The sequence below is a fragment of the Schistocerca gregaria genome, chromosome 7, assembly GCF_023897955.1.
Source record: "Schistocerca gregaria isolate iqSchGreg1 chromosome 7, iqSchGreg1.2, whole genome shotgun sequence".
Lineage (NCBI taxonomy): Eukaryota > Metazoa > Arthropoda > Insecta > Orthoptera > Acrididae > Schistocerca > Schistocerca gregaria.
In genome coordinates, this window is record NC_064926.1 from 80090762 (window position 1) to 80102784 (window position 12023).

A 12023-nucleotide genomic window follows, 5' to 3' on the forward strand; every position below is an offset into this window, starting at 1 on the left:
CAACGGCCATGCCTCTAAAGGTTGATGGCCTACCAAGCACCTGATCAGCAACGCAGGGTGCTGGCTCAGCAACTAGGGTGGAATCCTGCATTGGCCAGGGATAACAGTCGTAGTTGCTTCACTGCGTCATGTGTTGAATTCAGTAAAGGTAATTATTACCTGTCAACATTGTTTCCGCTGGTCCACCAGGCCACGACACACACACACACACACACACACACACACACACACACACACACACACACTGCACGTTGCGCTTCCGTTATATAGATGAAATGAAATCAATGAATCTACTGTGTCAACCATAGGAATGAAATTTCATATGATAAGAGGAGATGCTGGGAACACACATACGAGGTGTCACGAATTCACATACATCGGCTGTGGATATCAGCCTTCTGTGAGACCAGGGCAATTGTCTGGGCTATCAGGATCCCAACGCCCTACTGCAGAAGACATCACAGAGCTAGCCATTTTAACTCCTCGATAATCCTTATTTCATACATGGTGCACCTGGCCAGATTATGTTTCATTATAAAGTGCTCTGGATTTCGTATGACCGTCACTTAATCTTTATCGATACACTCTGCAGAACGACCACATCTGTTATTTTTCATTCTCAGTATAATACCTGTGCATCAGGAGCAGCTATTAATAAATCGTTTCCGAGCAGACAAGGATGGTTTCACGAAGTGAATCCTAGGATGTTCGTTTAGCTTTATTTCTTTATCTAAGAATGCTAAAAAGTTGTTAACGGTTAGCTAATTCAGATGTTCAAATGTGTGTGAAATCATATGGGACTTAACTGCTAAGGTCATCAGTCCCTAAGCTTACACACTACTTAACCTAAATTATCCTAAGGACAAAGTCATACACCCATGCCCGAGGGAGGACTAGAACCTCCTCTTGGACCAGCCGCACAGTCCATGACTGCAGCGGCCCAGACCGCTCGGCTAATCCCGTTAGCTAATTCCAATTCTACCAAAGGAAAATATTTTTACACTGAAGCGCCAGAAAAACTGATATAGGCATGCGTATTCACATACAGAGATATGTAAACACGCAGAATACGGCGCGGCGGTCGGCAACGCCTATATAGTACAACAAGTGACTGGCGCAGTTGTTAGATCGGTTACTGCTGCTATAATGGCAGGTTATCAACATTTAAGTGAGTCTGAACCTAGCGTTATAGTCGGCTCACGAGCGATGGTACACATCTCCGAGGTAGTGATGAAGTGGGGATTTTCCCGCATGACCATTTCACGAGTGTACCGTGAATATCAGGAATCCGGTAAAATATCAAATCTCTGACATTGCTGCTACCGGAAAAAAATCCTGCAAGAACTGGACCAACGGCGACTGAAGAGAATCGTTCAACGTGGCAGAAATGCAACCCTTCCACAAATGGCTGCACATTTCAGTGCTGGGCCATTAGCAAGTGTCAACGAAATATCATCGACCTTGGCTTTCGGAGCCGAAGGCCCACTCGTGTACCTTCGATGAATGCACGACACAAAGCTGTACGCCTCGCCTGGACTGTTGATGACTGGAAACATGATGCATGGTCGGACGAGTCTCGTTTCCAATTGTATCCCGCGGATGGACGTGTACAAGTACGGAGACAACCTCATTAATCCATGGTCCCTACAGGTCAGCAAGGGACTGTTGAAGCTGGTGCGGACTATGTAATTGTGTGGGGCACGTGCAGTTGGACTGATATGGGACCCCTGATAGTCTAGATACGACTCTGACAGGTGACACGTTAGTAAACATCCCGTCCGATAGCCTGCATACATTCATGTCCATTGTGCATGGGCAATTCCAACAGGACAATGCGGCACTCCACACGTCCAGAATTGCTACAGAGTGGCTCCAGGAACAGCCTTCTGAGTTTAAATACTTCCGCTGGACACCAGACTCCGCGGACATGAACATTATTGAGCATAAAATTACCAAATATGCAACAAGCAGTCGCAAAATCATGTTTTATTTATTCACTTTTCCAAATCGATTTCAGCTGATTAACAGCCATCATCGGTGCTTTCAACCAATATGTGCCCTGAGTAGTAATACTATCTTAAACATAAGCTTTATGTTTGACCTCTGCTTAAGACAGTGTTACTAATCAGGGAACATATTGGTTGAAAGCACCGATGATGGTTGTTAATCAGTTGAAATCAATTTGGAAAAGTAAATAAATATGTTTTTGCGACTGGTTGCTGCGTATTTGGCAATTTTATGGCTTACGGTCGCTGCACGACTTGGGAACCACATGGAGCCCACCATTTATTATTGAGTATATCTGGGATCCCTTCCAACGTGCTGTTCAGAAGAGATCTCCACCCCCTCCTACTCTTACGGATTTATGAACAGCCCTGCAGGATTCATGGTGTCAGTTCCCTCCAGCACTACTTCAGACATCAGTCGAGTCCATGCCACGTTGTGTGCCGGAACTTCTGCTTGCTTCTCGGGGGCCCTACACGATATTAGGCAGGTATACTACTTCCTTTGGCTCTTCATTGTATTACTCCCTGAATTTTTTTTAGATGTGTCGTATTTAAAACGCTGGATTTCTGATGCTGCATTTCATCCACGTATTAGCAACTTTCGGTTGACATAGTTTCACTCTCCTTGTTGGTAGTTTCTTCAAGATATTATTGTTCTTAGAATGTGTATGTCTTTCAGAATCGTTATATCATTTCTCGGTTGTCCCAAGATGATGTATAGGTGAGCTGCGGTGCGCCTTTTCTGGCACACCACCTCTTTGGAAGACTATCGATTACCCGGCTGTACTGCGATCTTTGCCCCTGTTGTGATCTGCGGTCGGGGAGTTGGTCATGGGACTGGCTACGAGGCGCTAGGACGTGCTTGAGGGGGCGAAGGAGCAAAACACACGGGCTCGGCCAGCGGCGGCGCGGCCGGTCTACCTTGCAGGGCGGTTGCGAGTTTGTGGTGCAGCTGCCTGATGTCAACTCCGGGCGCTGCTCGTCGCATTGTTTTGGTGCCTGTTTTCTCGAGCAGACCCATTCCTCGAGACCATCTGGAACACCGCTCTCCATCGGAGCTGTAAGTGGTTTTGGTGCCTTCGTTTCGTGGAATCATTTGCGTTGTAGCGACTGTCACTTCTTGGTTGGCTGGTTGCCCTAATGTATGTGTTGTTGAAGTAAGAGCAGCCGGCAAGAGGTGTGATCGCATGGAGACCAGCAGTCACTATTTTCTTTAAGGAAATCAGCGTCCCCAAAAGATGTAGTAACTGTTAGGTACTGAAGATATAAGGTCATAGTCTGGTTGTAATTTTCTGCATACTAAGCTTACACAATTGGCAGTTACATTGCAGACCTATGCAAGGAAATTAAAGTGCACAAAACCTAATTTGTGGTGATGTTGTGCGTTTGAATAACGTAATATTATCTTGAAATTATTTCCATTTCATCTTTGTACACATTGTCAGTCTAAAGTCTGACACTATTTTATAACACTGAATTTGTGCACAAGTCTTAGTTTAAATGTTTTACAGCATTGATATTGCTGCAAAATGTAAGTCGTCTTATTGAAAGCACTTATTGCCTTTTCTTTAAATTATATTATTATTTATTGTTTCTTAACTTATAATAATTGATGTTTGCTTGGTGTTTGCAATTTGTTCAATTATGTGTGAAATCTTATCAGACTTAACTGCTAAGGTCATCAGTCCATAAGCTTACACACTACTTGACCTAAATTATCCTAATGACAAACACACACACCAATACCCGAGGGAGGACTTGAACCTCAGCTGGGACCAGCCACACAGACCATGACTGCAGCGCCCAGGACCGCTCGGCTGATCCCGCGCGGTTCTTCGTGTTTGCCGTGTTTTCTGAGGTCTGTTTGTGTTCGAGGTTTCTGCGAGTTGGGGTGTGTGGGAACGGCGCCATGTTCTGCTTCGGTGCACAGACGCTGTGACGTGTCCTCTAACGGGATGAGACTCGGGTTTGGCCCCGGTGTTTTGGACGGCTGGTCTGCTGCTTCCGGCATTTTAAGTTACGTCACCTTTTGCCCAGGGCAGCCTGGCGTCACTGCCCTTTTGGTAGTTATTGAACCTATTTTATATATATGTAAAAAGGATTTCTTTAATTGCTTGGGAATCAATTGCATTAATTAACTTCTTGTGCTCCTTGTGACATTTGGGTTCGTAACGAACTGGAAAGCTTGTACATCACTTTCATATTATTGATTATACACATTATATGTGACACCTTTTAAAATCACCTTCAGATTGTAGTTTGTTCCTTAAGTATTGAAATCTCCAGTAAATTGTTGTAATTGTACATTTTCATATTGCCTTAAGAACAGCCACGTGTTGATTGCCTCTGATTTGTTTTATAAAAGCTTATTTTGAATAAATTATTAATAACTGATCTGCTAGTTGTTTGTTAAGGAATGACATAGTAGGGGCCTTGATCTGCCATGCTAAGGGTACCCCTCATCCCGATTTCCTAAGTCACAATAGGGAATAGGCATATATCTTTCCTAACGATATGCTGAGTATAACGAAGCTGCACTTCAAGAAAAATGGCTTGGTGAACAGCTGATGTCCTTTATTGAAGATCGATACTGCCGAAAATATGATGTAGAATAACAATAAATAAAATGAAACACTGTCAGAAGGAATCAAGAATCTGCAGAAGAGTAATGTGATGAAGGAGAAGAGGAAAACAAAATAAAGAGAAAAGCAGTTCCGCCACTATTACCGCTGGCTAAAGTATACGAATGTGCTTCACAGATGTCAGAAGTGGCTATTGACAGAAAGAAAAGGCCAATTTTCAAGGAAGTGGGTTGTCCAAGCCTCACAGATGAAAGTTGGTGTGACTGTAAGATGATCATTTGAGTTACATCAGTGACAAAGTATTTAAAAAAACTTCATACTTCATAAAATAAATGCATTTTGTTGTTTGATTTTATTTTAATGTAATAGTTTCATTTTAGAATGTTTATATGTTTTAAATCAATGAAAACAGCAAACAGACTTAATTCAACAGCCTTAAACATTTTACAATGCAAATGTGCTTTGCATTACATTTATAAAATAAAATGAAGTAGTATTTATTTTTCCCATGTGTCATCTTATATTGTTAGCATCCCGATGTATCTCATACGGCTGGGCGGCAAAAAATGTAAACATCCAAAGAAACGATTCGTTAATATAGAATAAGCTGTCGATTATCCGAATTAATGAGCACCCGAAACGGCACGGATAACAGAAAGACGAGGATAACCCAAAATACACTTCTCTACAAGGGACACTGCTATTTATATTATTTACAAAACGTGGTATATATCGCATATGAAAGCCCACTGCGTCACTTGCGACTTACTAACCGGTTACTGACAACCTCTTATCAAGATTACATTTGAAACTTTAATAACAGACCAAGAAATTTCAGTGCCTCTGTGTGCATGATAACGTGATCCTCTTTCGCATCGTCTGTGCCGTCTTCTACGAACATACTTCACTGTATCTGGTCACTCGGCTGCTCGAATCCCAGTGCGTAGGCATCACTATTTACCCACTCGCGGTTGTTTCCGCTACCTGTTTCTTCATAAAGAAAAATTTGCATTCTTTATAACAGGATACATCAGGTGCTGTTTATTAATTCTTCGAAAATCGCCGAGCTACGCACGGATAGTCCGCAAGTCGAGTAGTCGGTAGCTTTGTGTATTACCGTCAGTGGTGCCAACCAACTCAGTAGATGTTTTGATGCTTGAAATTTCCCATCGTAAAGAGTTTCCCGTGTACTTTTGAAATTTCCGGCGGATGACGTCGATTTCTTGCCACGAAACTTCGGCTCACAACCATTCAGCCATCTTCAGACGAGTGTTTTGCGCTGGAGACTGAAAGTTCACATCCCTAACTATGTACCAACAATTGATGTGGCTACGCATGCGTCAAGGCTGACGCTTCATGAGCGACCTATCTCAAGTTTCGCGCCCTGCTCGACTATTGCTTCATTTATGACGCACAGACGTATGCGTAATGGTGTTACTACGCACACGTTCTCTGTCGGAATGTGCGCTCGTGGATTTAAAATTAAAAAGTCAAATTTATAAAACTAACCGTCGCTAGACGTGTCATTAGTTATATAATTTTTTCTTTCTGAGGAAGTTACAGAAATCACCGAGTCCCATGCCTGATGCAGTTGAAACCCGCCATAATGAGTAATAATATCTTCAGACGAACGTATTTACACGATTCCTAAAGAAGTGAATCGCAGAAAGATCTCGTTGAGGCCGAGATTTCCGTGGGAGAATAATCCCTGTGGAGGCATAATACTCAGGTATGGCTCACTTACTGGGCGCTTTTGTTTAACGCTCCTTTCATCCACTGTGCGTGCTGCCTAACCAAAGTAGGCTTTGCCACGGTGGCGAGGTATTCTGTGGATTCCAGCCCTCTGTAATCCCAGATCGTCCTTTGCCGAACCGAGCTGAGCAAAAGCATTTGGGGCTGGGCGAAACATTACTTTGACATAATGTTTCCTTAAGATTCTGCCTAATTTCGACGAAATATTGCCAACTTATGAGACAAACGTCTTGAACCGCTCCTTCTCCTCCTGATCTTGTGGTTGGTCACGTTTCTTCTTCCTCAAAGCTGTGCTGATATGTGGAGAATATCTATTATCTTGGCACGCAGATTGTTGGCATTCCAGCTCCTTTGCAATCATCACGGCGTTGGGACATGTAACGTACCCTCTCTCTGTTATTGTTTTTGTTTTTCTGTTATTGTTTTTGTAGAGATATGAAATCATTGTAGTGGTTTGCTTAGTCGGCCGTACTCGGAATTTTTTGACACTAAATGGAGCCTGAAACTTGCGTAATAAATACTTCGCGTGAAGTGCGATTTGCGGCATAAACAAAGATTAATTGCGGAGATGCAATTCACAGAATATTAACAGAAAAGCTTTTGAACAATGCACACGACTGACTAGACACATTCAGAGGGTCCGTACGGTACATTCGTGTACGAGTGGTTGCGATCTGATGAGAAAGATCTATCTTAATTTTTTGTGTGTAAAATAATTACGTCGTAACACACTCGGAGATTGCGAACGTACAATCAGGGTAGAGGCACGTACATTCTATCATTCCCCGTGGCCTGGGTATTGCAATTATTTAAATTTAAGAATATTTCTTTTTCAATTGGACTCCTATTTTTATACGAAAAGGAAGATTGCAGCTTCTGAATGTCTCGCCAAAAACACACCGAAATTAATCTTAGCGGCCACCAAAGAAAAGTAGTGAGCACAATCACGTACCTCTATTGTTGAGCAGCGCCGTCGTAAAGATCGTCGACTCCATCTAAAATTCGCCTTCTCGAATTAACAGAATAATTTGTACTCCATTGGTATGGGATTTAGGCTTGATCTTGACAGAAATTATAAGACACATTTTTCATCATTTAACATCTTCATTTAAGACATGAAACTATACAGTAAGTCTTTACGCCAGCACATCAAAACAAAAAGGTAGTTAATACTAGAAATAATAAAAGAATCTCGAAATTAGTCCTTTGTCTTTCAATGATAAAAAAGTTTTTTGGAGTATTCCTCTGGTATGACAGTCGAACAAATTTTCTTCTTGCATCTTTGAGATGAAATTACAACATTTTTTAGTTCCTTTTCACACAGTGTACCAGCGTTCGAAGGACGGCCATAGCTGCGACGAGTGCTAACAGCTAGACGCCTGCAAATACAGGTCTGTACGTGTGGGCTCACGGTAAACGGAATGCCCTAATGATCCGCCCAGTTGCCTACTGACCAAACGTCGAAAAACGGCTTACAGCGGCACTTCTCCAGTTCCATCCGAAAATATGGTATTATCGTGGACTAAATTCAGACGGTGTAAAAAGCAAGGCAGTTCTTCACCGTGGGGCCACACTACAATACTATCATCCACATATCGCCAGAAGTTGGCAGGGGTAAAATACAGGGAGCGAAAGGCTATTTACAATTTGTATAGAAACCAAATGGCAGCTATAAGAGTCGACGGGCATGAAAGGGAAGCAGTGGTTGGGAAGGGAGTGAGACAGGGTTGTAGCCTATCCCCAATGTTATTCAATCTGTATATTGACCATGCAGTGAAGGAAACAACTTTGAGGTGTGCCAATGACATTGTAATTCTGTCAGAGACAGCAAAGGACTTGGAAGAGCAGTTGAACGGAATGCATAGTGTCTTGAAGGGAGGATATAAGATGAAAATCAACAAAAGCAAAACAAGGATAATGGAATTAGTCGAATTAAGTCGGGTGATGCTGAGGGTATTAGATTAGGAAATGAGGCATTTAAAGTAGTAAAGGAGTTTTGCTATTTGAGGAGCAAAATAACTGATGATGGTCAAAATAGAGAGGACATAAAAAGTAGACTGGAAATGGCAAGAAAGCGTTTCTGAAGAAGAGAAATTTGTTAACATCGAGTATAGATTTAAGTGTCAGGAAGTCGTTTCTGAAAGTATTTGTATGGAGTGTAGCCATGTATGGAAGTGAAACATGGACGGTAAATAGTTTGGACAAGAAGACAATAAAAGCTTTTGAAATGTGGTGCTAAAGATTAGATGGGTAGATCACATAACTAATGAGAAGGTATTGAATAGAATTGTGGAGAAGAGGAGTTTGTGGCACAACTTGACAAGAAGAAGGGACTGGTTGGTAGGACATATTCTGAGGCATCAAGGGATCACAAATTTAGCATTGGAGTGCAGCGTGGAGGGTAAAAATCGTAGAGGGAGACGAAGAGATGAATACACCAAACAGATCCAGAAGGATGTAGGGTGCAGTAGGTACTGGGAGATGATGTAGCTTGCACTGGATAGAGTAGCATGGAGAGCTGATTCGAACCAGTCTCAGGAGTGAAGACCACAACAACAACATCGCCAGAACCTGTGGCTTACATTCTGGTAGATTAAGTGCCCTCTCCTCAAAGTCTTCCATAAATGAATTTGCTACCAGAGGGAGGAGAGGACTACCCGTGGCAATACCGCCAATTTGTTCAAAATATTCACTGCTGAATAATCATTAGGTTAGGAAAGGGCATGATGAAACCGTGCTGTTATATCGGCCGTGAAATTGCCGCTGATGAGTGACACTGAAGATTATTTGTTTCACTTGACTTTACGTATTTAGTTTCAGAGGTGTAGATGCACTGGTGACACGGTGAGGACTGGCGATGCACCGCCTGGCTAGTCCTCGGCGAGGTCGACGTACTTGAGCAGGCAGCCGGGCAGCGGCAGCTGGAAGACGCCGTCTGGCAGCCGGTGCTGGCGCCACAGCGCGAGCCGGATGGCGCAGCGGCTGAGGTGCTTGAGCGTCGGCGGCACGGCCAGCAGCGCGGCCGCGTCGCCGCCCTCGCACGTGATGTACACGTGGTCCGACCACGCGGGGTGCGCGCGCGCCACGCCCGGGTACGGCAGCGCCAGTGGCGCCGCGCGTAGCGCGTACCGGAAGCACAGCGCCGCGTCGCCGCCGTCCCGTCCCCACTGCGGTATCACCACCAGCGGCCGCGGCGGCATCTCTCTGCAACACGGGCACGCACTTAGGGTACTTTTCCTATGACTTCCGCAAGGCGTTAGATACAGTTCCCCACAGTCATTTAATGAACAAAGTAAGAGCATATGGACTATCACACCAATTTTATGATTGAAGAGTTCCTAGATAACAGAATGCAGCATGTCACTCTCAATGGAGAGAAGTCTTCCGAAGTAAGAGCAATTTCAGGTGTGCAGCAGGGGAGTGTCGTAGAACAGTTGCTATTCACAATACACACCTCTGGAAATTGAAATAAGAACACCGTGAATTCATTGTCCCAGGAAGGGGAAACTTTATTGACACATTCCTGGGGTCAGATACATCACATGATCACACTGACAGAACCACAGGCACATAGACACAGGCAACAGAGCATGCACAATGTCGGCACTAGTACAGTGTATATCCACCTTTCGCACCAATGCAGGCTGCTATTCTCCCATGGAGACGATCGTAGAGATGCTGGATGTAGTCCTGTGGAACGGCTTGCCATGCCATTTCCACCTGGCGCCTCAGTTGGACCAGCGTTCGTGCTGGACGTGCAGACCGCGTGAGACGACGCTTCATCCAGTCCCAAACATGCTCAATGGGGGACAGATCCGGAGAACTTGCTGGCCAGGGTAGTTGACTTACACCTTCTAGAGCACGTTGGGTGGCACGGGATACATGCGGACGTGCATTGTCCTGTTGGAACAGCAAGTTCCCTTGCCGGTGTAGGAACGGTAGAACGATGGGTTCGATGACGGTTTGGCTGTACCGTGCACTATTCAGTGTCCCCTCGACGATCACCGGAGGTGTACGGCCAGTGTAGGAGATCGCTCCCCACACCATGATGCCGGGTGTTGGCCCTGTGTGCCTCGGTCGTATGCAGCCCTGATTGTGGCGCTCACCTGCACGGCGCCAAACACGCATACGACCATCATTGGCACCAAGGCAGAAGCGACTCTCATCGCTGAAGACGACACGTCTCCATTCGTCCCTCCATTTACGCCTGTCGCGACACCACTGGAGGCGGGCTGCACGATGTTGGGGCGTGAGCGGAAGACGGCCTAACGGTGTGCGGGACCGTAGCCCAGCTTCATGGAGACGGTTGCGAATGGTCCTCGCCGATACCCCAGGAGCAACAGAGTCCCTAATTTGCTGGGAAGTGGCGGTGCGGTCCCCTACGGCACTGCGTAGGATCCTATGGTCTTGGCGTGCATCCGTGCGTCGCTGCGATCCGGTCCCAGGTCGACGGGCACGTGCACCTTCCGCCGACCACTGGCGACAACATCGATGTACTGTGGAGACCTCACGCCCCACGTGTTGAGCAATTCGGCGGTACGTCCACCCGGCCTCCCGCATGCCCACTATATGCCCTCGCTCAAAGTCCGTCAACTGCACATACGGTTCACGTCCACGCTGTCGCGGCATGCTACCAGTGTTAAAGACTGCGATGGAGCTCCGTATGCCACGGCAAACTGGCTGACACTGACGGCGGCGGTGCACAAATGCTGCGCAGCTAGCGCCATTCGACGGCCAACACCGCGGTTCCTGGTGTGTCCGCTGTGCCGTGCGTGTGATCATTGCTTGTACAGCCCTCTCGCAGTGTCCGGAGCAAGTATGGTGGGTCTGACACACCGGTGTCAATGTGTTCTTTTTTCCAGTCCAGGAGTGTAATTTTTCTCTTTCTTCTTTGTTATCTGTTTTAACTTTTATTTGTATTCCACTTATTTTTTGTGTGTCTGTTGCCATAATAAACACGTTACAAGCGATTGCTATAAATAGGAAATCTATTTTGTAAAGTATCTGTTAATTATAGCTGCATTTAGCTAATGGAAAAGAATAAACTGGAGTTTTCTCGAAATTTTTTATTAATCCAAACAATCTGTTAATGGATCAGTTTCTTGTTCTTTTTGGAAATCCAGGTTAATATAATTATAAATTGTTGCTTCCAGTCTTGTAAGTCCACTTTCCTTAGCTTATTTACAGGCAAATGTTTCCTTTAACCTTTGGTCTAGACAGTTAAAAAGCCTGTTATATTGTTTCCAAGTTATTTGTTAGCTCCTGGACTTGCCAATGACCAAATTTATTGTAGGGCTTTACTCTGAAATTAGAATTCATCCATATTAAGCAATCTCTTCCCACAGTGTTTTTGTTGTTAACTATTACATTACAATCTTCTTATACTCTCCTTGCATACAAAACTTACAATATTTTGTTAAGTATTTGCATGTTTCTTCTTTGTTAAAATATCTGCAAAATCTTGTGATATGCCTAAATCCAATAAATAATAGTGTTTCTTCTGTTGTTCTTTTAAAGTTTCTGGTAACTCTCTTAAAAGTATTTCTAATTGAGCATCAGTCAATTCTGTCTTCTAAGGAATAGCAACAGGATTCTTAATTTTTGTTTTATAATTCCTATATCTTTGCTAATAATTTGGTTAACAGCTTTAATCGTTTCTGCATTGGAATCTTATAAATATGGA

At 44.3% G+C, this 12023-nt stretch overlaps 1 protein-coding gene across 1 annotated transcript in view; it reads right to left on the reverse strand.

Annotated features, from left to right (window-relative positions):
- Positions 1-7424: 7424 nt before the first annotated feature.
- The window catches only part of LOC126282004 (uncharacterized), a 122701-nt gene continuing 118102 nt past the window's right edge, over positions 7425-12023 (reverse strand). Inside the window, exon 4 of the mRNA XM_049981395.1 lies at positions 7425-9544. Within this exon, the coding sequence (XP_049837352.1) occupies positions 9211-9544 (334 nt within the window). The 3' untranslated portion in view covers positions 7425-9210. The remainder of the gene's footprint in view (positions 9545-12023) is intronic.